At 46.4% G+C, this 27,855-nt stretch overlaps 2 protein-coding genes across 3 annotated transcripts in view; both read right to left on the minus strand.

The window, feature by feature from the left end:
* Positions 1-3,632: 3,632 nt before the first annotated feature.
* LOC132070708 (serine protease 55-like) lies at positions 3,633-21,607 on the minus strand. The gene is made up of 5 exons (XM_059467694.1): positions 21,553-21,607; positions 20,451-20,640; positions 19,177-19,465; positions 16,176-16,319; positions 3,633-3,920 (listed from the first exon to the last, which is right to left on the minus strand). Exons 1-5 carry the CDS (start codon positions 21,605-21,607, stop codon positions 3,633-3,635), a joined length of 966 nt encoding a protein of 321 aa, XP_059323677.1.
* Positions 21,608-23,757: 2,150 nt separating this feature from the next.
* The window catches only part of MSRA (methionine sulfoxide reductase A), a 241,008-nt gene continuing 236,910 nt past the window's right edge, over positions 23,758-27,855 (minus strand). For both annotated transcript variants that reach the window (XM_059469332.1, XM_059469333.1), the window contains exon 6: positions 23,758-24,597. In XM_059469332.1, the coding sequence (XP_059325315.1) occupies positions 24,433-24,597 (165 nt within the window). In that variant the 3' untranslated portion in view covers positions 23,758-24,432. The remainder of the gene's footprint in view (positions 24,598-27,855) is intronic.

The following is a 27,855-nucleotide window of genomic DNA, read 5'->3' on the forward strand; positions in this document are numbered from 1 at the left end:
TATAATATAATATAATATAATATAATATAATATAATATAATATAATATAATATAATATAATATAATATAATATAATATTATTCTATTCTATTCTATTCTATTCTATTCTATTCTATTCTATTCTATTCTATTCTAGCCTTCTAAGAACATGGAGTCAGATTCATTCCTTCCTGCCACAGGGGACCACAGAAAATACCTCAGGGGTGCTGAGGGAAGCAGGAGAAGACAAACCTGGGCTTTTCATTGTGTTTTACCCCTGTGAAGAAATCCAGGCTGGGAAAGGAGGAAATGGGAAATCTCAGTCCCCTACAAGGACAGCTGCTTTGTCTTCAGATCACCCACGTGACATGGACTGAGAAAGAGCTGGGTGACAGGTGTGGGATCATCCCCTTGAATCACAGAATCATGGAATATTTGGGGTTGGAAGGGACCCTAAGGCTCATCCCATGGGCAGGCACACCTTCCACCAGGAGCACGAGTAAAGGCTGGATTTCTCCAGCAGCACTTACCTGTGACCAGGGATTGAATCACAGATTCATGGAATATTTTGGGTTGGAAGGGACCCTAAGGCTCATCTCATGGGCAGGATGGGATGGGTGGATCCCTTCCACCAGGAGGATGAGTGAAGGTTGGATTTCTCCAGCAGCATTTACCTGTGACCAGGGATTGCTGCTTTTCCCACCTTCCTTCTCTGGAGTGGAGCCACACAAACGTGCTTGGAGCCCTCCCCACCCTTCACCTCCACCAGCTCTCGCTGCCAAATTTGCACAAACATCATCATCATCTCCCCGAGCGCCCTGCTCCAGCTGGGATTGGGCAGACAGGGAAACACAAAGTGGGTACACAAAGCCCTTAATCTCTGCAGAACTAAGCCAAAATTACTTTGATGTATTGGCTTTTAAATTGCTGCCTTCAGTGCTCAGGGGGGCTTTTCTTCTTATCTCCTCAGCAAAATGTGCAAGCAGCTCCTGACCATCTCTTTTCTCTGCTTGAGTACTCAAATCCTCCTATTTTTTTTTTCCCTGAATCCTCTTACAGATGTTTTCCCAGGTCTCTAAGCATTTCCATATCCTGTTTATTTGCTGCTAAAGGTGTAGTGATGCAAACAAAATCCGTCTCTGGAAAGAAGGGAGGGGCAATAAGAAATGAGCTGTAAGTTAGGACAAGAAGTGAGCTTTGCCAGCTACATACTGAAACATAGATGTTGAGGTCCTTCAGCATGGAAATGTTTCATTTTGATGTTCTAAACCCAAAAAAGACAAAAAAAGCTGCGGCTGCCCCTGGATCCCTGGAAGTATTCCAGGCCAGGTTGGGCAGGGTTTGAAGCAACCTGGGATGGTGAAAGTTCTCCCTGTCCATGGCAGGAGGTGGAATAAGGTGATCTTTAAGGTCCCTTCCAACACAAACCATTTTGGGATTCTACAAATACAGAATACTATAACATAATGAAAATTTACACCAATGCTGGAAAGCTAAAACAAATAATGTGTCCCATTGAACAGCTGCATTTTGATTTTGAATGACTCCAAAATATTCCTGTCAAGTCCACAGTCAGAACACTCCCTGAACACCCAAATACCCTCAGAAAAAAACACAGTATCAAGATGTTTTCATCAGACCTAATTGCAGCCTGGAAAGTTAAACAGACGTGTCCTTTCTCACCCTAATTATTGAACAGTGGAAGAAGTAACAGAGATGAATTCACTTTACTGAGTTTTATGATGTTTTAAATAAAGAGGGAAAGGTTTTTCCTGTTTATTTCTTTGCTGGTCTGAACTTGCAGAAGTGATGCTCCACATAGGAAAGCAAGCCCCTTTCATGGTCTCAATTTACAAGCAGGGAAATTGAGGCACCAAGCACAAAGTTATCCCCGAATCCATTGAATAAATAAAGAGCAGGATGAATCAAAGCCCAGAGCAGCAGTGCCCTGCCTTCATTTAGCACAGGCCATGATCAATTTGCAAATGCTTCTGATGGAAAAGACCTACTGGGTCATTTTGTAGGCCCCTGTAAGCCCAGGCTTTTTCCCTGCCATGTGCTGGAGACAAAAGTGCTTTATACAACCCCTACATTAAAATAATTTAAGCAGGAGGACTTCTCTCATTTCCTCTGGGGGAAACAATTCCGCAGCTGAAGAGATTGCAACATTAGGAAATATTTCCTGACGTCCATGGCTTCCAGAATCTGTTGATATATTATTAATAGAAAGGAAAATAAATATAGGTATTAATGCCAGCAGACACTGTCTGCTACTAATAGCTGTTAAAGTAATATATTCCCCTTGTTTTTAGCTCTTATTAGTCTTTTTGCAAAGGGTTACAAGACCCTTATGCATCCATTAGCCAGTCAGCCATGTGAAATTAATGTGGAGCAATTTTCATAAGCATTACTCAGAACTAATAATAATTAAGCATTATTTTCTGCTCAGATAACACAGAAAATAAAGCCTGACTTTTATGCCAAGATGGGTTTGCATTAGCTTAAGGTAAATGAATTAATTCTCATTTACAAGGCTTTTCTGCCAGCTAGCCAGAAAATATCAAGGTAATTAAAACCAATTTGTGAGGTTCTGTCCCATTGCACATTCACTGGGTTTTATCATTGCTGCAAATTGCAGGTGCTTTTACGCAAAGGTGGGACATGAAGGGGACTTTGCTGCCTCTCTCCTTCCCCATCACTTCCAAGAAAAGCTGAAACCTCCTTGTGAGCAGCAGAACATGTTGGGAATGCTGGAGATCAATAAAGGAAGGATGGAAGGATGTGAAGGACCAGCTCAGGCTGGGATGTGGAGCTGGGATGTGAAGCTCTCAGCAATTCAGAAAAAAACACACTTCTAATAGAGTGGGGGAACAAATCTCTTTCCTTTTGCTTTGCCATTGACTTGCAAGGGATTAATTCTGATTATTTATAAGACTGAAGGGTTTTTGTAGGCAGCATTTTCTGGACAGCTCCCAAATATTTCTCTCATCACAAAATCCTAAAATTATTTGGGTTGGAATGAACCTTAAACCCCATCCCAACCAGAGCCATGGGATGGGATTTAAGGTTCCACTATCCCAGGTTGCTCCAAGCCCCATCCAAACTGGCTTTGGCCATTTCCAAGGATCTAGGGACAGCCACAGCTTCTCTGGGCAACCTCTTCCAGTGCCACAGTGGTTCTGTCCCAGAAGTTTGACAGCACCTGAGCAGGGGCTGAGCTCTCTGTGGGTGCTCTTAGTAAAAATAAAATCCGTTAAAATCAGACTTAAATAAATTAGTCCAGCTCATCTGTAAGATTGAAAAGCCCAGAGCTATCCTACAGCAACTAATTATAATGAGTGAGTGGATCTCTTCCTTTGGGTTTCAACTTTCCAAGGGGATCAGCACCTTCAGATGCCACATCTTCACTTAGCGAACAACCGTGTCCAGTGTGACCCAGTAGTGTGGAATATCTGTGTTTTCCAGAGGATTATGGCCATTCTAGCCCAAATTCTGCCTCCTTCGTTTCATTTCTCCTCCCTCTGCCTCCCTCCCTGTCTCATTGTGACACCTCCTGTTGGTCCCTGTGTCCATGTCAGTGACATGGAGCAGGTTGGCCTGAGGAAAAAAAGAATGAAGTGGGAGTTCTGACTTTTATTTTCAAAAACCTTCTCTCAGGGTAATTTAATTGCTATTAAAAAGATGAATAAAAGGAGAAAATACCCCAGAAATACCACCTGTGTTCCAGCCCTGGAACGAACAACCCTGACATGTGTTCCACTGTCCACACCCTCAGTGAAGAATGGTTTTCCCCTTATGGCTGTTTCCTTCTCAATCCACTCCTGGTAGCTGAAAACAGGTGTCAAAATCCTGTGGTTTGGGTTTCCTCCACTGATGATGCCAACCTGGAACCACTTCATGGTATCCCAGTAGCTGCAGACCACAGGTCCTCCGCTGTCCACCTGTGGCAGAAGCAGGAATGTTACAGCAGGATCCAACCTCAGGTCCCTCAGAGCAGCCTGAGTGGGAAAATCAGTCTGTGTCCCAGGTTTGTGAGGATTTGGGGAAGGGAAAAAAGGGAATTTGGATTCGAAATTTCACAGATCCTGCAGAATAAATAGATACAGGAGACAAGAGGAGGAGATCAGTCCCAAGCTCTGGCTCAGTGTACTGAGTCCCTGTCATTCTCAGCCTTTTCCACATGCTCCTGTGGCCCCAGGAGGACACCTGAGAGCTGTCAGCAAGAGACACCATCCCAGAGAGAAAAGGAACATTTGCTGTGACTGCAAACTCAGTCCTTGTCTCCTCTGCAAAGCTGCTGCTGGAGGTGCTGCGTACCTGCCACTGTGAATTCTGGGGGCTGGCAGCCAGAAACTGGGCAGCAGATGAACAATAATCCTGACAAATCCCTCTTGAAGCCACAGTAACTTGCCTGAAAACTTTCCTGCTGCTGCAAGGACCACTCACTCAATGTGGGCAACGCTTCAAAGTCAGGTTGCAGCCACCTCAAAAAGACGAATATTCTCCTGGTGGCTTGTCTTGGTTTGGAAAGAGAGGAGTCTGCTAAGGAAGGCAGGAGCCTCCCCTGAAATGGAGAATGTAAACCGTCCCCACCCCTCTGAATTGCTATAAATTTTAAATTAAGGGGCTCTCAGGCAAAAAATATGGGAGCAGGAAGTACCAGGTTTTTAATAGGGAAAAAAAATAAAGCATAAAATAAACAGTGCAGTACACTAGAACAACACTGACAGAGTCAGAACCCAACCTGACACCCTGTGGGGTGTGGGTGGCAGTCCAATTGGAAATGTGGCTGCAGCCCTCCTGGAGTGTCAGGGGTGGTTCTGTTGGAGCAAGGGGGATCTGTAGAGAAGGAGAGAAGGATGTATTCTTCCTCTGAAGATTGAGTGAAAGAAGAGGCAGCTGCTGTTCCTCTGGGGAATCCCGTGGAGAAAGCCGTGCTGGTGTCTCAAAACCCTCTGGATTGTATCTGGGTAGGAATGCTTGGCTCCTCCCTCTTGGCTCACATCTCCCAATGGGATGTTAAAGCTCTTGTCAGCCATGCAGTGACATTCAATAGCTGTTATCAGCAGATGTCCCCTGCTGAGGGAGGTGTGAATGTGGTCACTCAAAGAGAGAGATAAGGCAAACTGCCCACTTGACAAAAGACAACTGCCATACAGATGGTAATTAAAAACAACTTGCGTTGCAATCTTCAATATGGCTGCTGTAGCTGGAGCACCAAGAGCACATCCAGCTCTGGAATCTCTGGACACAAACCCAGGGATAAGAGAAAGCAGCACAAAATCCACCCAAGGCAGGTGTATCACTTTTCTGAGGAAAAGCTGTGTGAGACCTGGGGGCGCTCACCTGGAGAAGAGAGGGATTCAGGGAGAGCTCAGAGCCCCTAAAGGGGCTCCAGGAGAGCTGGAGAGGGACTTGGGACAAGGGACAGAGGGACAGGACACAGGGAATGGCTTCCCACTGCCAGAGAACAGTTAGATGGGATATTGGGAAGGAATTGTTCCCTGTGAGGGTGTTGAGGCCCTGGCACAGGTTGCCCAGAGAAGCTGTGGCTGCCCCTGGATCCCTGAAAGTTCCAAGCTGGACAGGGCTTGGAGCTTGGATAGTGGAAGTACTAGAGGATTTTTAATATCCTTCCAAGCCAAACCAGTCTGGGATTCCAGGACATCTTCAGTCCCTGCTATAAATAAATTTACTTCCACAGTGGCCTTGAATCTTTTTTCCACCTTTCCTAACCAGCACTTGTGGTAAACAAATTCAATACAAATCCATTTCCCAAGACAGCAAACTTTACTGGGAAATGTTGTCCTTCCCTGTTTGCACACTACTTTGGGAAACATCTTTGTCATTAATGGATGGAACTCCTTCTGCCAGCAGCTACACTGAGCTAACACACATTAATTAACAAGCAAGGAAGGGGCTGAAGTTCCCTGTGCAGCTCATCAGCACTCGCTCAAGTTTATGGCTGAATTCCCACTCCAGTAGCTGGAGGGCTCTGGTCATTAATATTCTTATCTTTTCTTTTTTTCCTTTTTTTTTTCTAGTTCAGTATTCATTCAGGAGTTAAAAATTAAGATAAATGCAGAGGAAATGTTTGTAGAATCACAGAATATCCTGAGCTGGAAGGGACTAACAAAGACCAGAGATTTAGGCTGGAAAAGACCTTTCAGATTATTGAGTCCAAACATAAAACCAACATTGTTAATTGTTATTATGGCCACATCCTTGCACCTCAAGCAGTGCTGCTGGACCCTCTTCAGACTCAGCATCTAAAAGAGGTTTCCTGACCCCATTTCAGCCAAGAATTCCCGTGAAAACCACAGAGGTGACCTTGGAGCTGCAGTGGCATCCTGTTGGGATGTTGGGATGAATGAGCATCCACACATGATTCGATTCCCGGGGATTTCACTGCGGATCCCCTCAGGGCAGGAATGGACTAAAGCATTATCCTGATTATCTTGGAGGCGAGAAGAAGGTGCTGGGAGCCTCCAACACTGGAATAACCAGCAGAGTCTGGAGAGTGTGAGCTCAGGATGCTCCGCTGCAGCTTTTGCCAGCAGCAAAATAAAATAAAATAAAATGAAAAAAAGAAAAAAGAAAAAAAAGGAAAAAAAAAAAAGAAAAAAGAAAGAAAAAAGAAAAAAAGAAAAAAGAAAAAAAGAAAAAAAAAAAGAAAAAAAGAAAAAAAGAAAATAAAAACCAACAAAATAGAGGAGATTTTCAGCACCAGCCGAGCCCCTGCACAGATCAGTTTTAGCTCCAATTTGGAGGCTGTTCACACTTGTAAAGGATCTTCTATCTCAGAGCAGCAGAGAATTCCTGATGCCCTGTCTCTGTCCCCATGGGAATTGTCACATCGCGGTCAGGGCAGGGATGCGGACCGGAGGCAGAGCCAGAGATCCCCATTTAAACCCTGCTTCCCTCTCAAACCAGATCTGCTCTTCCCTTCTTTTCCTCTTTAGCCACGTCCTTTCGGTTCCCTGTCCAGTTGGTGGAGAAATGGGGATGTTTGGGGGATCAGTGATTGAAATCTTGGGCAGGAAGGGAGTTCAAGAATGCTCTGAGCAGCCCAGGCAGCAGCTGCAAATCCATTTCCCTAATCCACAAGCCCTGGCACCCAAATCCAGATCTCTTTCCACACGGGCTGAGCTGCTCTGCTTCCTGGGTGCTACTTCTCACATGCCATTTCTCTTAACTTCAGCTATTTAACATGAGGATTTTATCACAAAATGGGCCAAATCATCCTCTCCGTGTGATAATCTCACATCATTACAGCAGCAGCATGCATGAATCAGGAGCTTGGTGTTTATAGGACTAAAGATGGAGAGGATAAACTCAGTCCTTGGACATTTCTGAATATCCCTGTATCCACCTTAAGCCTTCAGGAATGCCGGCCCAAGGTTTTCCATCCTTGTGTAGGAGAGGGTGTGGGAGGAGCGAGTTTTTGAGTGCTGGGACAATTATCTCAGCTCTGTGATGCTTCCAGTAACGCTAATTTAATGAACGCTCAGGTTAATGACTCTGAGGATCGAAGAATTATTAAAGGCTGCTTTTTCAGGCTCCTGCATCCTGGTGCTGAAGCAATCCTGGTCAGCAACACACACCAGATACCTGCTCCTGCTTTTCCTTCTAAGTGCCAAGTTTCTGGATTGAAATAACCAAACTAAAAATAGCAGCTTTGCTTCTGTTTCATGTTTCTTGTGATCTCGAAGATGAGTGAAAAGCAAATGCAGCAAATCAGATCTGGTGCTGAATTTCTGCCTTAAACATGTTAATCCTCCCATTAGGAGAGGTGAAAGCAATGATACATTCACTGATAAATAGCTGTGGGTTGCATAAAATCTGTCACTGCCTAACAAGGTGCTTTGTTCACTGAATCTGACCAAAAATTTCATCTTTTTCACTGCGACCAAAACCTCTTTTTTTTTTTGTGAGCATCAGGAGCCTTTCTGCTGCCTTTAGTGGGCTTTGGATCAAAAGTGTAATCTCTCTTTTACATTTGTATTCGTGTCTGCAGCACAGTCATTGATCAGAACAAACATGTTCAGCCACATAAATCTTCCGAGGTGGGAGAAGCTCTGGGGGTGGGAGAACAACTCATCTGATCCTCATTAGGTGGATGCACAATCCCTGCAAGTCATTGCTCCTTTCATTTTCATGTTGGTGAGCTCTGTGCAAATTGGAGACAATCAGCAAGGGAATAACAACACTGGGAATAACAGCAGTGCCTATCAGAGCTGCTAGAGGCAGAATATCATTTGCCCAGCTGTTTCCAGCTGTTTTTAGAGTTGGAGGAAGGAGGTTGTGGCCGCATTAATGTTCAGGTACCAGAAAGGCACCAGGTAATACAGGGCAACTGGACTGCTCTCACACAAACCCTTTGAGAGCCTTCAGCTCCTCTGTCCCTCCATCCCCTGGCTGGAAAATGGGAGAAGATGACCCAAATTCACCCAGTGTGATGTCAGCAGGGCCATTAGTGACTGCAGTGGCACAGACAGAGCAGATGCCTCTGGCCAAACCCCTGTGGCCCAGACTCCTGTCTCTGGCTGTCAAGTGCTCAGGCGAGGAGGAGGAGGAGGAACAGGACCAGTATTTACAGAGTTGTATTTACATCCCAGTGGTTAATGGCCTCAGAGAGATCTTCATCCAGGAAATTGCCTAATTGCTTTTTGAATCCATTTATCCCTTAAGGATAAATACCCACAACATCCTGGTCAGCGACTCCCATAGTTTAATTATCTGATGGAAGAAAAAACACTTCCTTCTCTTTGTTTTTAGGTCTGCTGCCTGATGAGGCCATCTGACACCATTCCTTCATGTGCTTGGAGCAGCAGTGACACGAGGACAGCTCTTGACTCCTCTCCATGGTGCCCATGAGGCTGGGAATGTGTCCAGTCCCCATCAGACATCTCTGCTGAGAGCCTCAGAGTCTTGCTCTGCCAGGAGCTCTTCCATGTCCCTGTTCATCCCTCCTGTTCCACTCTCCTCCTTTTCTGAAATTACCACTCCTTTCTCAGATGGAGCAGACAGGAATCACACACAGGCAGGCTTCCAGGAGAAGGGCCCCGGCACAACACATTTGCTTTGCCACTTATTCCTGCCCTAATAATTCCTAATGCTCTCATTGCCCTTTTGACCTCCCCAGAGCCTCAAGCTGATGTTTTTGAAGGACTAGCCATAGTTCTTCTGACATGGTAATAGCTAAATTAGAGTCTATTATGGCCAGTGTACAGCTGGAATTGCTTCTCCATATATCCATTATTTTTTTTCCTTTATCAATGATGAGCTGCAGCTGCTGTTTTAACTCCCAGTCACTCAGAATAATGGGACCTGATGCACCTCTGCACAGCCACCTTTCACTTTGGTCCCTTTGAAAAACGCTGTGGCATTGGCCAACTTGGTCATCTTGGCATTTGCCCTCCTGGAACATCAAAATTCCTTGCATGGATGCCAACAAAAATATCCCTGTAAGTTCTTTCTCTGTCCAAGTCCCTTCCACTTCATGACAGCCCAGTTTCTCCATGAACCCCTGGTGAGGAATCTCCTTGCAAGGGTTTTGGGAATCTCAGAATGTGTTAGATGGTTGAACCACTCTCTTCCACAGGGTTGGCAACTCCTTTAAAGAATTTGGATGTGCCTGTGAGTCACAGCTTCCCCTCAGAGCTGTCAGTGAATGAGAAATGGCTCCTCTGAGTCATCACAGCCATTCCCCACTCCCAGGGCAAGCTGGGATTTTGTGTTCAGCTGGATCCAGAGGAGTTCTGCTCCCCATCAGGCACACAAAGCCAAGCTGGACTCCCAAATAGCTTCGGTCTAAGGGAATAAAATCTATGACCCAGAGAAAGAAAGCACAAGAGACACTCAACATCATCCTCATCATCATCACAGGGTCTTGCATTGGGAATTAATTTCTCACAGATTAAAGAATGAAGCAATCAGAGCCTGCATGTGCTCACTTGTCTGCCCACACCATAAAATGATAAAGTGATGAAAGCCCTAAAAAAATGAAGGAAAACTGTTCTGATTCTTGTGAGCTGCACATCAAAGGACCCTTCAGAAGAAAACTGAAGGGACTGCAAATGCAGAAACACCTCTCCACTGCTTTGTTCTGGGCTTCCCAGGACTCCTTGCTGCTTGAAGCAATCTGTCCCTCAGGGAAAAGAAACACCTCATGGTGGTAGCAATAGATCAGTGATGGGAAATCCATGACAAGGGTGAGGAGTGGATCACTCTCTTCCAGAGGAAAAAAAGAAACAGCCTCAAATTGCACCACAGGAGGCTTACATTGAATATTAGGAAAAATGTCTTCACTGAAAGGGTTGTCCAGCCCTGGCACATCTGCCCAGGGCAGTGGTGGAGTCACCAACTCTGGAAATGTTCAGAAAACAGGTGGATGTGGCACCTGGGGACATGGTTTTGTGGTGGCCTTTGCAGTGTTGGGGGAATGGTTGGACTCAATGATCTCAGAGGGCTTTTCCAACTTCAGTGATTCTGTGATTCTATTTTTAAGGTAAGATACAATAATAAAGTACTTTTGTGCAGTTTGTAATGACTTTGGACTGAAATGTGGATAGTTTTGACTCCTGGCCCCAGGGAACATTTGGCTGATAGGCAGATGTTCCAGGTTGCAAGGTAAGATGGATTCTATCATCATCTGTATGGCAGTTGTCTTTTGTCAAGTGGGCAGTTTGCCTTATCTCTTCCACAATCACTCCTCCCTCTGGGGAGACATCTGCTGATAACAGGCTATTGGATGTCACTGCATGACTGATAAGAACTACAGCATCCCATTGGGAGATGTGAGCCCAGAGGGAGGAGCCAAGCATTCCTACCCAGATATAATCTGGAGATCCTGGAACACCAATATGGATTTTCCACTGGATTTCCCAGAAGAACAGCAGCTGCCTCTTTCTTCCCCTGTATCTTTGGAGGAAGAATACACCCTTTTTAACAGGATCTCTGCTCCAACAGAACCCCACCTGACACTCCAGGAGGGCTGCAGCCACATTTCCAATGGGACTGCTACCAACACCCTGACCAAGAGAGCGTCAGGTTGTGTTCTGACTCTGTCAGTGTTGGTTTAATTTACTGCATTGTTTATTTTATCTTTTTATTTTCTTCCCTATTAAAGAACTGTTATTTCCTGCTCCCATATTTTTGGTCTGACAGCCCCTTAATTTAAAATTTATAGCAATTGGAAGAGAGGGGGTTTACATTTTCCATTTCAGGGGAGGCTCCTGCCTTCCTTAGCAGACTCCTGTCTTTCCAAACTGAGACAGCAGAAGGACCTGAGAGCTCCTGTGGATGCTCCCCATCCCTACAGACTGCAGCCAGACCATAATTTAACCACCTCTGTTCAGGTTTTTTGAGCAGCTTCAGGGACTGACCACACTATCCTGGTTTGTGCTCTTCTCCTTGAATCCATGACAACTGCCTATAAAAACACAGTTTTCATTTGCAGGATTCTTTCCTTCAGAAAATTCTATTTCACTAATCTTTCTTGGCAGTTTTGAGCCCATGTCTGGAGCAGCAAAAGGAGGCAAGACCTTGTGAGAGGATGCCAGACCTTTTCCAGTGCCAGTGTCAGGCTCCCATTGCAATCACTGGAGCAAAGGTTATGGTGGGAGCAGTGGGATACCAGGGGATATCCTGGGGTGTCTAATAGAGAATTAAATGTAACAACTGTCATGCCTTAGAGCCAAGTACCCCTCTGTCAGCTAAATCCCTTCAGCTGGATTTCAGTTCATGGGGAGCAATAAACACACACAAAGTGCTTGGTGTCATTTTAACACACACAGATGCTTAAAACAACCTCAGTGACTCCCATCACCAGGGGATGGGTTTTTCTCCCTGTTGATGGAAAGATGGTTCTGTAGATGCTGATGGTTATAAAATAGACGTTTGTAAAATGGCTGGAAAACCCCATCCAGGTTTGCACAAAAACTGCTGCTTTTGCTCCAGCTCTGTGGGGTGAGAGCCTTGAGCACCCCAGAGGCTGTAAAGGGCATTTTTAGACATGGGACTAGGGGGAATGGCTTTAACCTGAAAGAAAGCAGAGATAGATAGGATATTGGGAAGGAAGTGTTCCCTGGGAGGATGTGGAGGCCCTGGCACAAGGTGTCCAGAGCAGCTGTGGCTGCCCCTGGATCCCTGGAAATGTCCAAGACCAGGCTCGACAGGGCTTGGATCCACCTGGGATAGTGGGATGTTGGAACCAGATGATTTTTAAGGCCCCTTTAAACCCCAACCACTGTGTGATTTATGGCCAAATCCCTGCCTACTGCAGGCTGTAGGAGGGGGTGGATACCTGCAGCCCAGGACTCACCTGAGCTGGAACCACCCCACTGCTCCTGGGGGTCACACAGCAATCCCTTCCCCTGGAATCAGAGCAGGGCCTGGCCCCCCTTCATGTGCTGCTGAACTGTGGGTGACCTGTGACTCCAGCTGAACACACTTTGTCCTAATCATCACATCAGAGCTCCCCCCACAGCCCCTCTGAACTATAATTGGGCCATTTACTGAATTTTGCCTGGGCAGGGAAGGCACTGAAGGAGGCATTTTCTTTGTGAGTCCCTTATACTCTAATTATTGTTCAAGTTATCATTGCATCAGAGCCTAACAAAAGATGCTTAAGAAAGCAAGGAATGAGACATCAATTGTGGTTCATGGGGTCATGGAAGAAATGTAGCACACAGAAAAATAATACATAGGCCATCTCCAGTGTCTGTTCTTTAGCACTTGTACCCCCTGAACATCCATTAATGTTAATGTTTATGACTAAATAGAACTATAAGTCAATTACAGCTCCTGGTAGTGTTAATTCCCAGCCAATCCATATATTTGTCTGTAGAACTGCCAGGGAATTGGGATAGAATAGATTTTTTCTTTTTAAGGGAATGGATTTTTTTTTTTTTTTTTTTTTTTTTTTTTTTTTAGGTACAAATACTTGGGAGCTCTGCTATTCAATCTCCTTGAGTTATTGGAGGAACATGGTCAGTTTTCCACAAATTAGGCTGGTCTGGTATGAGGGCAGCTGGTGAAATGTCTGAGCCTTTTCATTCTTGGCTTTTCTATTCATGGGGTGGCCCTCAAGATGCACCAGGGGAGGTTCAGGTTGGACATCAGGAGGAATTTCTTCCACTATCCCAGGTTGCTCCAAGCCCTGTCCAGCCTGGTCTTGGACAATTCCAGGGATGGATCAGCCACAGCTTTGCCTATGCCAGGGCCTCACCACCCTCATAGGGAAGAACTCCTTCCTAATATCCCATCTAAATATCTATTCTCCTGGTTTAAAACCATTCTTCCTTGTCCTGTCACTGTGTCCCTGTGTGAAAAGTTGTTCCCTCCATAACAGTCACACATCTGGATCCTGATGTGGATCATGTGGATTTACAACCTCGAGTCCAGCAACTTTCCTGCCTTAGCCTGGCTCTGGACATGAAAGCATAGATCCTGATCCTCAGAAAATCCCAGGAAAGGTTAATACCAGGCTTTTATCTCCTCTGTGTCCAGACTTCCTTGGGCTGCAGCTACTGGAGCAAACTCAGCCTCTCCAGGGTTTGTTCCCTGACCAGGAATCCCTGACTTGCCCAAGCTTCTGATCCTTCCTGGCCTCTCCCCAGGGACTCGGGGGGGGCTCCTGGAGCCTGGAAGTTCCCCAGGAGACAGCTGGATGGAGCAGAGCAACCCTATTCTGCTCTGTCTCCACCACAGAGATGAGGATGTGAAGGATTTGGGCATTTTGAAATCTGGCCTCACTCTCATCTGACACAAACCCTGCAATCCTTACAGGCAATCCTTACACTGTCCACAGTGCAGATGCATTGTCCAGTTCTGTCCCTCACTCCAACAGGGACATTGAGGGGCTGGAGAGTGTCCAGGGAATGGAATGGAGCTGGGGAAGGGGCTGGAGCACCAGGAGGGGCTGAGGGAGCTGGGAAGGGGCTCAGCCTGGAGAAAAGGAGGCTCAGGGGGGACCTTGTGGCTCTGCACAACTCCTGACAGGAGGGGACAGCCAGGGGGGTCAGGATCTGCTTTAAGATAAAGGAAACCAGCCTCAAACTGTGCCAGGGGAGGTTTAGATTGGACATCAGGAGGAATTTTTTCGTGGAAAGGGCTGTCAAGCATTGGAGGGGTTGTCCCAGGGAGGTTTGGAGTCCCCATCCCTGGAGGTATCTGAGGAAGGTTTGGATGTGCCACTCAGTGCTCTGAGCTGGGGGCAAGGTGGGGATTGGTCACAGGATGGACTCAGTGATCCTGGAGGGCTTTTCCAACCTAAATGTCATGGATATGTTTTATGAAAAATCCTTTCCTTAGGATTTTTCTCCTGAGAAGCCAAGAGGCCTCAGGAACAAAATGTGAACAATGATTATCTGCTGCTGTGGAATGCAACAGGTGCATCTGGGATTGGCCCATGCTGGTTGTTTCTAATTAATGGCCAATCACAGCCCAGGTATCTGGCCTGTCTCAGTCAGTCACAAGCCTTTGTTATTCATTCTTTTTCTATTCTTAGCCAGCCTTCTGACGAAACCCTTGCTTCTACTCTTTTAGTATAGTTTTAATGTAATATATATCACAAAATAATAAATCAAGCCTTTTGAAACATGGAGTCAACATTCTCCTCTCTCCCCTCATCCTGGGACCCCTGTGAACACCACCACACCTAAATAATTCTGGGATTCTGCCCAGTGGTCCCTGCTGCAGAAGAAGCATCAAGTTCAGCCCTGTCCTGTCCCAGGCCATGACCAGGACAAGCCACTGGGTTGCAGACCCAGACTGGTGAGGTCAAAATGTGTCCCCCATGGCTTTAATGAGCATTTCTCAGAAATCCAGAAAACCATCCAACAACAAAATACTTCCCCTCCAGCAAAATCTGGTGGCAAGTCCTGTCACTTGTTTCATCCCTGAAAAGTACAGCTTCTATCCTCAGCTCTGGTTTTGTCCTGTTCCCTTCATTCCAGTTTACAAAGCATTCCTGCCGGGTCAGGATCCCACTAAAATCAGAGAGACACTGAATTCTGAGTTCTATCACCCATGAAAAGGAGAAAATGGAAATCTCACAGTCCTACTCCATTCCTCAGACAACTCTGACATTATTGTGGATCTAAATATCTGCTTCTTCAGCTTTCTGAGTCCAGGAGATTCATTTTGCTGGGAACAAGTGCTCCTGCTATTTCACCAGCATCATTCACCCACAGAACTTCAGGCTGGGCTGGGCTGGGCAGTGCATCCTTTAATCATGTTAATGTTGTCCTGTGGCAGGTTTCTTTTAAGATTTTTTTTGATTTAATTTAATAGAGGTGAAAGCCACTCCTTGGATGGTTTCAGAGGTAGATGCTCTCTGGCTAATCACAAAATCTTTTTGCAAAGCAAGCTTTCCTTTGGTGTCCCATACTGCTGGTGCCCCCAGCCTGTGCCTAAAGGTCAGAGGATCCCTCTCTGTCCTGGGTGCTGATTTAGCTCCTCCAATGAGTAATTCCTACAGGATGGAGCTGTCCATCCATGTGTCTCTCCATCCAGACTCCTCCAAACCCACGGGCATGTATAAAACACACCTGGATGGGGCTTGGAGCAACCTGGGATAGTGGAAGATGTCCCTGCCCATTGGAACCGGGTGAGATTTAAAGCTCTGTCCTACCCAAACCCCTCTGTGATTCCTAAAAAACCATTTCCCAGTGGAAGAGGGGAATCTCAATCTGGAACCAGAGGCTGCAAGAGAGCCCAGGCCCTGTCAGTCTCTCAGGAGAGGGCTTGGAATTTGGATGCCATGAAAGACAAGGTGAATTTTTGGCTTCCATGCCTCATTTGACACCAGGCCAGCGATCCTGGGGGTGGAATGTGCTGTGAGGGCACAAGTTGGGAGTTTGGTTTGCCTCATTTGAGTGTCTGGGTGTTTGTGTCAGCTCCCTGATATCAAATGCTGCTCAGAGTGTAATTTAGGCTTGAAAAGTCCCTCATTCTCTGTCACCAACACACTGCCACAAGATGTGACTCATTCTGGTACACACAGACCAACCAAACCCATTTGGGTCAGAGCCAAGACCTCACCTGAGAAATGTTTCTTATCTAAATTAAACATCCCCAAATTAAACTTCCCTCCCAATTATTTTGCCTTGGAGCTCCTGGACAATTCCTGTCTCCTTTCAGGCTGTAACCTGGCTGTGAAGCAGATCAGGATTTGCTGATGGTCCCTTTACCTGGCAGCCTCTTCCTCCTCCTCCTCCTTTTTCTCCTTCTCCTTGCTCTGTCTCAGCACACATCACGCCCCCCACGAGGTGTGGGATGTGCTTCAGGCATTCCTCCCTGCTGATCAGCTTCACCTTTGTTTTCTGCAGCACAGGGGATGCTGCAGCAAATGAAAAGAGAAGGATCAACAAAGCTGCTGGAGATTTCCCTTGGGAAGAACCTCAGCTGGATTTCTAAAGCGTCTCAGGGCAATGGGGGTCTCTGGGCAGAACTGTAGGGTTTTGGGGACACAGGGGACCCCCAAGTGTTGGCAATGATGAGTTTATCACAGAATCTCAGAATGGTTTGGGTGGAAAGGGACCTTAAACATCATCCAGTCCCACTCCCTGCCATGGGCAGGGACACCTTCCATTATCCCAGGTTGCTCCAAGCCCTGTCCAGCCTTGCTTTGGATACTGCCAGGGATGCCAGAATACTGGGAAACCCCCAAAGGGATGGATTTTCCTGCTGGTGGTCTCAGTGATCACCTGAGATGAGCTGCCCTGCACACCCGGGGCTTCTCACTCGTGGATTTTTGGGAACTCAGTCTGAGGGACTTTTCATGGGATCCTGTGCAAGCCCCTGCAGATCAAAGTCCACTGAACCTTCCCCAGAACTCTAATCTTAGAATTAGTGAGTCATGGAATAGTTTACATTGGAAACAACCTTTGAGATAATTCAGTCCAACCATTCCCCCAGCACTGCCAAGGCCACCTCTGCCGCATGTCCTCAAATGCCACATCCACAAGGCTTTTATATTCCTCCAGGTTTGGGAACTCTCCCACTGCCCTGGGGAGCTGTTCCAATGCCCAACAACTCTTCCAGGGATGATTTTTTTTTCCTAATATCCAATCTAAGCATTGTTCTCCCCAGGGAGGGCTGCAAGGCCATACCTTGCCCAGCTGTGTCTTCCCAAAGTGACACAAAGGAAATATCTGCTTTATTCTTCCCTTGGGTTGGGAATGCAGAAATCACAGCTGGCACCTGCAAGTGACAAAAAGACTGAAAAATGTGCTGGGCTACTTGGAAACCCCAATTATTTCACCCACGTTTCTCTCTAAAGTGAACCTGGGACTGAAGGGTAAAACTGAGACCTTCAGATTGTTTGGAACTCACTCCTTGTTTCATTTTTCACTGTGCCAAATCCTCCCAGAACCTCCAGGAAACTGACACTCAATGACAAGATCTAAAAGATGGAAAGTTGTTGCATCCCTTTTCCAGCTAAGATGGAATTGCCCAAAGATGAAAATGCTTTGGTGAAGCCCTCCTGTTATGGAGAGAAGCTGGGGATGTTCATCTAGAGAAGAGAAAGCTCTAGGAAGACTTTAGATCCATTTCCAGAGCCTAAAGGGGCTCCAGGAGATCTGGAAAAGGTTTTGGGATATGGAATGGAGGGACAGGGCAAGGGGGAATGACTTCAAACTGGAAAAAGGAGATTTTGATGGGATATTGGGAAGGAATTCTTGGCTGTGAGGGTGCTGAGGCCCTGGCACAGGGTGCCCAGAGAAGCTGTGGCTGCCCCTGGATCCCTGGGAGTGTCCAAGGCCAGGCTGGATGGGGCTTGGAACAACCTGAGATAGTGGAAGAATTTCCCTGCCCATGGCAGGGGGTGGCACTGGATGGATTTAAAAGTCCATTTCAAATCTAAACCATTCCATGAGTCCATGATCCTGTGGATCAAGTTCAATGCTATGTAACTACTCAACAGAAAATAGGAATATGTTACCTTGGTGAAGGGGGAGAGCTTCACAACTGTGAGAGTGTTGTGTGTTACTGCTTAGGGAGGAAAATGAAGCTTAAGAAGGCAAATGCAGAGTTTCATGAAGAAAAAAACCCAGAATTGAAGTAGAATAGCAGGGATTCAATGGAATATTCACTTACTGCATCCTGGGAAGGAGCACACAAGCTCCAAGGCACCCCCCTGCCCTCCCAGTCCTGATTAATTCTTTCCAATAATGAATCAGCTCATTGGCTAATTAGTGACATTTGTTCAGGACAGACATTTTGGGTCACAATCAGTGCTGGAGCTGCTTTCATTAGGGCTTAAATGAGATCAATTAGCAACAGCAATCTGCAGTCCTAAATGAGTGAAGGAAGGAGTGGCCAGAACCAGTAAGTCAATCCAGCTCACAGAGGCATTAAGCCAAAACAGCCCCAAATCCTCATTTCCTTTGTTCCAGACCATTTTAGACCCAGCCTAATTGGGTAATTCATAAAATATCCCAAGCTGAAGATACCCACAAGGATCCTACAAGGTGAAAAGTGTGCAAGACCCAGTTGGACAGGGCTTGGAGCAACCTGGGATAGTGGAAGATGTCCCTGCCCCTGGCAGGGAGTTGGAATGAGATGAGCTTTAAGGTCCCTTCCAGCCCTAATAATTCCATTATTCTGTGCTAATTTACCCACCAGGGTGGAGCTTGTCTTAATCTGGCTGTCAAAATGAGGTCCAAAGTTTGGATGTGGTGCCAAAATGAGGTCCAAAATTTGGATGTGGTGCCAAAATAGGTCCCAGATTTTGCTCTGGGGGTTGTTGGTGACTTTTTCTTGCCCTGAACAGGGAATTGGTGGATGTGCAGAGGCTGGGGGGCTTTGGATGCATAAACCATCGTGACATTTTCAGTGTCATGCTCTCTATAAGCTACAAGAACATAAAATTTGGTGGGTGATTGGTCGATGATTTATCATCATGGTTTGTATTTTTGTTTGGTTTTTTTGGAGGGGGGAAGTTCTGGGGTTAATTCTATGTCTGTTTAGGGGTGGTTGTGGAGTGATGATGATGGTTGATTGTTGTTTTTGATATTAGGAAATATAGAGGAAGGTTAATTGAAGGTGTATTGATGACCAGTGATTTGGATAATGTAGGGATATATGGTTTAATTATTTGACCAAAAAAAAAAAAAAAGTCAAGATAGAAAAAAGTGGGGAGTGAAACTTTGTCTGGGAAACCCCTCAAGGGAGAGGACGGCCACAAACCCCATCTTCCATCAGCAAAAGCATCTCGCCCAGCGCCTCACCTGCACTGGTGTTCTCCCAGCCAGAAGCCCAGCAGTGCTGCCACTTGTCCCTGTCATACACAAAGGGCAGGCAGACAGGAATCTTCTCCGTGCTGAACTCGATGGGGTTGCTGAGCAGGATCAGGGCAATGTCGTTCTGCAGGCTGGTCCTGTTGAACTCCTCGTGCAGGATGAGGCTGTCTGGGTTGCACTCTTCCAGAGGGAGGCTGAGGTTCACTCCCCCCACTGCCACCATCAGGTCTGGTGGCCTTAAAAATAAAACAGGGCATGGGGAGCATGAAGGATTTGGGTTGTGAAGGTTGGTGGCTCCTCCCCAGAGCAGGGCATGTTGGTGGCTTAGGCAGCTCAGCTGTAAATATCCAAGGAATTTACCCTCACTCCTAGGAAAGGATGGTTTCCAGGGCAGAGGAGTGCAGAGGTAGAACGTGAATGAAGGTTATAAATAACCCAGTCTCTACCAAGCAAATGGAATGGTCTGGATCTTTTGGATCTCTGTGCCCTGGGCTGGCTGCTCAGACCCTGCTGTCCCCAGCCAGCTGCTCCAGGCTGTCCTGCCATGGGTCATTTGTCACCAAGCAATTCTCAGCTGCCACATTTTGGAGGGGACTCACAGAAGGTTGGACATTGCATGGAGTTGATTTACCCAGAACTCACTGTTTTAAACTAAAAATCTCCATGAGGTGAAGGTATTTGGTGTGTGAAAGCAAAGGTAATTTGGGGGATACAATGAGCTAGAATGGAATACATCACCTTTTACAAGGTGCTGGTACAGGTGTGGATGCACAAGAAATGCTTGGGGCCATCAGAAAAGCATCAGGGGCATTTATCCAAGGCTGCTCAGGCCACTCCTCAAAGTATTGAGGGATGAACCCAACCACACCCCTCAAAGTATTCCCCTTCTACTTGAAGCCAAATCAAAGCTCTGGGAACACCAGGAAATTTATTAACCCAAGAAAATCAAAAAGTCCAAAGGCATTGGGAATGGTTATGCAGATTCCTGCACATTTCTGTATTCAAATATGGGCCTGTCTCCCCCAGAGGAGACAACCCCTGTTTTTAGGGTTCAGTCACACCAATGGTGGCACAGGAGGAGATGCACACCCTGCACCCACCAGAAGGAATTTCATCCCCACAAATGGTGGCATGGGAGGAGATGCACACCCTGCACCCACCAGGAGGAATTCCATCCCCCTCCCCATGCCTGGGCTGCCCTCCCAGCCCCGGAGTACTCACGGCTCATCTGCAAAGCAGTGTGCTGCAGTTAGAATCCACAGGGCACTGATGATGGTGCCTCCACAGATGTGCTTCCCATGGCTCTGGATGCTGATGTGCCACGGGAATTCCCCAGGGATGACGTCTGTCCCTGTCCCAATCCTCTTGCCAGTGCTCTGTAAGGACTCGTAGGATGGTCGGAGGCCACAGCCTGGGTACAAAAAGGGACATTTTGGACACATTCAGCAGTGTCACAGCCTGTGCTGGACAGGGGCAGGACACCCCTGAGCACTGAAATAGAAATATCTGTGAAATTAGAGAAACAGGGAATCACAGAATGGTTGGGGGTGAGAGGGATTTAAAAATAATATTCCCAACTCCATTCCAACTTCCACCAGATCAGGTTGCTCCAAGCCTCATCCAGCCTGGCCTTGGACACTTCCAGGGATCCAGGGGCAGCCACAGCTTCTCTGGGCACCCTGTGCCAGGGCCTCACCACCCTCACAGCCCAATATCCCTTCCCAATATCCCATCCATCCCTGCCTTCTGGCAGTGGGAAGCCATTCCCTTTGTCCTGTCCCTCCATCCCTTGTTCCAAGCCCTCTCCAGCTCTCTTGGAGCCCCTTTAGGCCCTGGAAGGGGCTCTGAGGTGTCCCTGGAGCCTTCTCCAGCTGAGCACCCCCAGCTCTCCCAGCCTGGCTCCAGAGCAGAGGGGCTCCAGCCCTTGGAGCATCTCTGTGGCCTCCTCTGGTCTCTCTCCAGCAGCTCCAGGTCCTCCTGCTGTTGGCCCCAGGTCTGGAGGCAGCTCTGCAGGTGGGGTCTCAGCAGAGTACAGGGTGAGAATGCCTTCCCTGGATCTGTTATTTGATCCCTCCCAAAGTGACATCCCGGTCACCTCCCCAAACCTAAACTCTGTCAAACATTGCCCAGGAATTTGGGGTGGGATGGACCACTGACCATGTCCCATAGGCAGGTGGGATAAAATCCTTGTTTAGGGGTGGAAGGTGCAGCACAGGCCACACCTTTATTCCCTCAGCAGAAGGAATGAGCCCAGACCCGTTTCACTTACCCACATTTAAATATTCTGCAGCTCTTCTGTGCTGAGAATGCTGAGAAACAAAACCTGCCTGGACACTGCTGGTCAGTGAAGCTAAACAGGAGAGGGTGAGGAGCAGCATCTCTGTCCAGCCTGGTCCAACACTGTCCCAGAGCTCTCAGAGCAGTGATGCCCCTGCAGGTGCCTCAGGACACGGCCTGCATTCCATGTCAACACAACCCAGGTGACATCACAGCATCACAGCACCCGCTCCTTCCTGGGGGTGCCACACTTGGATTCTCCTTCCCGAGGCAAAAGGGTCACTGAGGGCAAGCTCAGGGATTTCCAAAAGTTTGTGGCTTCCTCTGGCTCTCACAGGGACATGGAAAAGTGGAATTCCTGTCTGTATCCCAGGCTAACCTCACAGGATATGGCAATGGAGGGTTTCATGAGCTGGATCTTGAAGCATCTTTGAAGACCTCAGGAGCTGGTCCTCTATCAACTTTCAACTTCATCTCCAAAGCCTATCATCACATTAATTTTCTCATTTCCTCGTAATTTTCTCTCCATTTAGACCATGCCTGGGGTATTGACTTGAATGTACTGAAACAGGAGAGTTTCTCCATCAAACTTCAACAGGAGAGTTGCTCCATCCCTGGAAATGTTCCAGACCAGGCTGGACAGAGCTTGGAGCAAACTGGGATAGTGGAAAGTGTCCCTGCCCATGGCAGGAGGTGGGAATGGATGATCTTTAAGGTCCCTTTTTCACCCAAACCACCCTGGGATTCTGTGTTTGTAGAAAAAAGCAGCAGCTCTGTCAAAGGACAATTTTCAAAGAGCACCCAATCAAAACTCTCAAATCAAAATCAAATCAAAGGTTTCAGTAAATAATTCTGTGGTACCAAAATATTTTGGTGTGGGCCAATTGTAGTATCAATGGAACCATTATGCTGATTTTTAGACCAAGACATCATTTCCATCAGGACAGGAATTTAAAAAATCCTCCGCCAGGCTCAGACTTGAAGATATCTATAATAAGAGTTTTTCCCAAAGACTTTCCAGCTTGTTTCAAAACAATAATTACAGTATGGAGTGGGAGGCGAGGGGAGAGAGAGGAAGGGAAGGGAACCAGGAGACATTTTGTGAGCCCTCAGATGATTCAGCCCCTGAAATGCTTTGCCTTGGAGCACATCAGGAATTATCCCACTGGAGTCTGGATTTCACAGGAGCTGACAATGCATAGGATGAGGGTAAAACTTTATTTCACTCTCTTTGCTTCTCTGTCACTTCATGCCAAGGAAATAAGACACAAGTGCTGGTTTACTTGGCTGTGAGCACTGAGAAAACTCCATGGCAGGACAGGTTAGGGACAGGATCACTTACCACAGAAACCAAAATTCTGAGTGTGCTGTGGGCACATTTTGGGGCATCTCCAGGAAGAGCCTAATGGGGCAATCCTGCCTGAGGCAGCTCCTGTAAGCCTGGCCCAGGTGCAGTCTGCCAAGAGGACAGATTTCCTCTGGGTTTTGAGGCTGAGATGAGCTCAGCATCAGCTGAGGAGCACGAGGGAAGATGGGGAGCTGATTTTTCTGGCACAGATTTACTCCCCATGTTTGGAAACAGTGGGCAGGGCTGCAGCACTGGATGTACAACCCCAAACACTGACTTTGTGGGGAGCATTTTCAGCCTCTCCAAGCTTGGAGCACGATCTGCTCTGCTGTGTAGGTACAGAAGATGTTCAGGAAGCTGGTTTGGGCCTTTTTGAGCTTTAATGTTGAGCTGGTGAGCAAGAAACATCAAACCAAGCTATGGAGAGCAATGCCATGGAGAAGGAGGTGCTGTGGATTTGTCTCTATGAGTCCTACCATCTGTCCCCCAAAACTGGCTCCCTCCTTGAGCTCTGGACCCACAGGATCCCATTTCCATATGGGATAAACTGTGCATCCCTGCATCCTTTGTCTGCACTTTTGAGTCTGCACTCTGAGATCCCCATGAATAAATCCAAAAATTGATTTTTTTCCCCCTTTCTGGCTGGCCTGCTCTTTTGACTGCACACTCACTGGAGACTGCCCCAAGTTACCTTTTCCATGAGTCTGCTCTTGGTGAGGGCTCCCCAAGTTATTAAAGTAATAATTAATCATAGGGGTAATTCCACTCCTCTGTACTGTCATGACTGATTATACAGATTTAAATGCCCTGGTGTTTAATTAGAAAGCTGCAGCATTTTATAATATTTGATAATTTTGTTTTAGATCTACCCAGATATCCACTTGGAACACACCACAAACAACATTGTTCTTTTCTTGTTCTGTCATTTATTGCAGAGCAGGAAACAAAACTGAATTCTTTTTGTGTTTATTCACTTGGAACTGTCAAAAAGAAGCATCATATTACAATTTTATTTTTTATGGCTAAAATAATTTCAGAAAATAGGCACTAAAGGTGGTACTAAATGCTGTGAGAGTGGAGTTGTGGTGGGAGAATCACTGATCTGATCAATTCCTCATTCCCAAAGACATCACATTCCAGGGTTGTGACATTCCCAAAGACATCACATTCCAGGTAAGGAACCCAACCACATCTCCAGAAGTCAAAGCTCTGGGAACGTCAGGAAATTAATTAACCCAAAAAAAATCAAAAAGTCCACAGGCATTGGAAATGCAAAGCAGCTACGGGTGCAACCACCTCCTAATTCCCCCTTTTAACAGCATTTCAAGCCAAACTTCAGAAGTTTGGATCTCTTTCCACCTTTCCAGATGACAAGGAAACCCCGAGAGCTGCACAGAGCAAGAATGGGAGCAATTCCTGCCTCTATTTTGGCTTTTGAAAACTTATAATTATGGAAAGCCTCCCCAGCAGATTCCCAAATCTTTATCCACGGATGCTGCAGGAACATCCATCAGGGTTCCTGGTCTTTTTCTTCCCAAGCTCCCTACCATGAAGAGGAGGTGGTGGAGCAAGCCCAGGCTATTTCCTGACGCCCATGGGGCAGGAGACCCCCGTCCCTCCCAGGCCACAGTACCCTCCAGGGTTCTTGCTGAGGTACTGCTGGTGATATTCCTCAGCGTAATAAAACTCAGGAGCCTCCCGGATCTCCGTGGTGATGGGGCCAAAGCCCTCCTCCTTCAGCACCTGTCGGGAAAGACCATGGAAAGCCATTAGTGAATGACCTTAGGATTCCTCCCTGAAGGAGCCACAGGCTGTCTCTCAGTGCTCACACTCCCAGCCCATCCCTGAAAGCTTTTTCATCCCTGCTCTCGTGGTGTTTTGCTTTGCTCCGAGGCGTTGTGGGCACAGAGAGGGAGGGAGCCATCAACCCCTTTTAATGGCTCATTTGTTTAATCTGCCACGGCCACGGGCCACGCTTTTATTCTCTTTATTAACCCAGCCAGCGATGTGGAGCCATCAATGAAAGTGGAAAACAAAGGGAGAACACGCTGGGATCCACCCCGGGAAGCTGCAGTGTCCAGGAACCTTCCCTGGAAAGTGCCTCGGCCTCAAAATCCACCCCCAATGTCCTTGTCCAAGAAGAATTTCTGGGTGAAATTTCAACCCCAAGGATGTCCTTGGGAAATCAGAGCACTTGGGCTTTTTTTTTTTTTCCGCAGAGTCACTGCAATCTCATTCTTCAAAGAGAAAAGTTCCATCTTGACCAGAAAGTTTTAAGTTTTAAGGCAAATTATGGCTCATTTTGGAAAGATTTGCCAATACCGTGGACCAGGAGCAATAACCACTTGGCAGGAAGAGAAGACAGAATGTGGGTGGGGATTTTAAATTAGACTTTAATTGCTTTCTGATATCCCCTAGCTGAATTTGAAACTCCTGAGAGGTTTCTGACAGAGGGAATTTCTTTTTAAGATGAATTGCTGTGACATTTTCCCCATTACATTGTCCTTTCCTAAGGAAACTGGTAAACACCAACATTTTGGAGCCAATTCTCTTCTCAGTGTGGACATGACTCGTGCTCTGAAGTCTGTGCTAAAACCTAGTAAGCACTTTTAATTAATGACAGAATCCTGTTGCAAATTGTAGTAATAAATACAGGTGTGGATAGAATTGATTGAAGGGTCAGCATTTAGGATTCCCAGAAAAATATTTGTTATCTATCATACTATTAAATATATAAAATAAAAATAAAGGGAAATCATTGGAATCACAAAATTATGAATCTGCCATCAGTTATCAAGTTCATCCTCAAGTTCAGCCTTGATCCCAAAAAACATTGGTTATGGAAGATCTTTGGCAATGGAGATTGTCATTCCAATATTTTCCATTCTGTGAGAGAATCCCTCCTAATCCTAGCCCAGTTAAATCCAGTACTTTAATTTAAACCCAGCATTGCTGGGTTTACTTATCCTGGAAGTGGAAAGGAAATCCTTCTGTTCCTCTTTCATCTCTGACATGGCTGGGCAGAGGCAAGGATGACATGCAATGGAAATACTTCATTTAAACAACAGGTGATTATTTGGGACAAAAAGTTTCCAAATTTCCCCCACTGGGTTTTCCAGATCCTGCCCCAGTACAGCCAAGCCCTGCCCTTAGCCTGACAGCAGCTGCTGGGCTTTGGAGAGCACTGCTCTGATTTATTCCCACAATTTCATCATCTAAAGGAGACATTCTGCTGTGTTCAGTCTTCAGTCAGAAATGAAGTGATAAGATGAACGCAAAATCCATGATGGACCAATCTGGAGAGCCCTGAGTTCCCAACCCTACACCAGATTTATCAGCACAGCTTAGGAAGGTGCTGACTCATTAATTCCTTGTGTTTCCACACAACAAATTGAGATCACAATCTCAATTTCACAGGAACGTAGCCTTATTTTCCCATGTAAAACCACCAATCAGCTTTTTTCCATCTCTGGGACAGGCTTCATCCCAAGGGAAGCAGTTTATGCACCTGACAGACATGTGAGTAAGGAAGATAAAACATGTGAAGCTTTGCACTACAACACATCAACAGCACCAAACACAAAGAGGTGTCAACACAGATCCTTTTACAAAGCACTGTTTCACTTTCTAACCTTCCCAGCACAGAGAAAACACTTTGGAGTGATCTTCACTGCTGAAAGACAGCACAAACTCTGCCATCCTGGGCATTACTCATTTACCTGCAGCTGTAAATGCAGTCAAAATTGGCCTCTCCCCCTTCCCTGAGTCATGAGGATGCTGCTGGAGCAGGAGAGATTTTTCCACTGTGTTTTCCACAGTGTTTGTTACAGATTTTTAACCTGGGACTTTTCCATTATTGGCTTCATTTTGTCAGTTAGGGAATCCATTCCGTTCGATGTGGCACCACAAGAGGGCATAAACATCATTTATCCCTTCCCAGGCCATTAAAACCTGAATAAAGCAGAGCCCAAGATGAGTCCTTATATTGCACTTTGGTGCTGTTGTCACTGGGAACCCCTGGCCCTGACTTGGATGTTAGGATTTTAAAAGGAAAATTATTTTCCTCGCACTGGCAAGGTTGATGTGAAGATAAAAACATCACTGGGAGACATGGGAAAGTTCAGGATGTTCAGCTGGCTCTGGCAAGTGTAAATCAGCCCACTCTGGATTGATTTCCTGCCACTGAGGCTGATATAATTTGATGGTAATCCTGTTCTAGAAGAATTTTTAGTCCTCTCTGTCTCAAAATTCCTGAGCCATCCAATGAGACTTCTCATTACCATGCTGCATTTAACCCTTGGGATTTTTAACTCATTGCAAGAAATTTTTAAGGAACCATTGGATCCTTTTTCCCTCCAATATTCCACTGCAATTCAAAGATAATTTATTCCTTCAGAGGATTTCTGTGGCTTTTGTCATAGAAGAGATCAAAACCCTGAAAGATCATTGATTGTTAACCCAGCTGTGCCAAGTCACTGCAACATCACAAGGGGCCCTTTAACTGCTTATAATGCAGCCCAAAAATCCTGCCAGATTCCACCAGGGAGGGGCCAAACCAAACCAGAACCCAAATCTCACCCAGCTGCAGAGGGGACACTGGAACAGGAGCAAGGAATCACAGAATCATTGAGGTTGGAAAAGACCTCCAGGATCATGGAGGTGTCAAAGTCAGCACTGGGAACCTCAGCACTAAAAGTTTGCCAGCCAGCCTGTTCTTTCAGCATGTAAAAGATGTGTTTGATGATTTTCCTAATTCTTTGCAGATTGTGAAAGTTTATTTGCTGTTGTTTGCTTTAAACCTCTGCCTGACCACTGATGACCAGATTCGTCATTTTATCCTCTGTCACTAAACACTGGATCTCAGAATCCTCAGCTGGATCTCAGAATTCCAAGTGTGGGGTTGGAAGGGACTTTAAAGCTTATCCTGTTCCACCTCCTGCCATTTTCAGGGACACTTTCCACTGTCCCAGGTTGATCCAAGCTCTGTCCAACCTGGTCTTG

The sequence above is a fragment of the Ammospiza nelsoni genome, chromosome 3 (assembly GCF_027579445.1).
Source record: "Ammospiza nelsoni isolate bAmmNel1 chromosome 3, bAmmNel1.pri, whole genome shotgun sequence".
NCBI classification, from domain to species: Eukaryota; Metazoa; Chordata; class Aves; order Passeriformes; family Passerellidae; genus Ammospiza; species Ammospiza nelsoni.

Bases quoted from the DNA above. Each gene is read 5' to 3' on its own strand.
- LOC132070708 (XM_059467694.1), bottom strand. From the start codon at position 21,607: ATGCTGCTCCTCACCCTCTCCTGTTTAGCTTCACTGACCAGCAGTGTC. The intron at 20,641-21,552 runs GTTTTGTTTCTC...TTTTGTACCCAG, and splicing joins GACCAGCAGTGTCCAGGCAG to GCTGTGGCCTCCGACCATCC. The intron at 19,466-20,450 runs GTGAGTACTCCG...TTTATTTTTAAG, and splicing joins CACTGCTTTGCAGATGAGCC to GCCACCAGACCTGATGGTGG.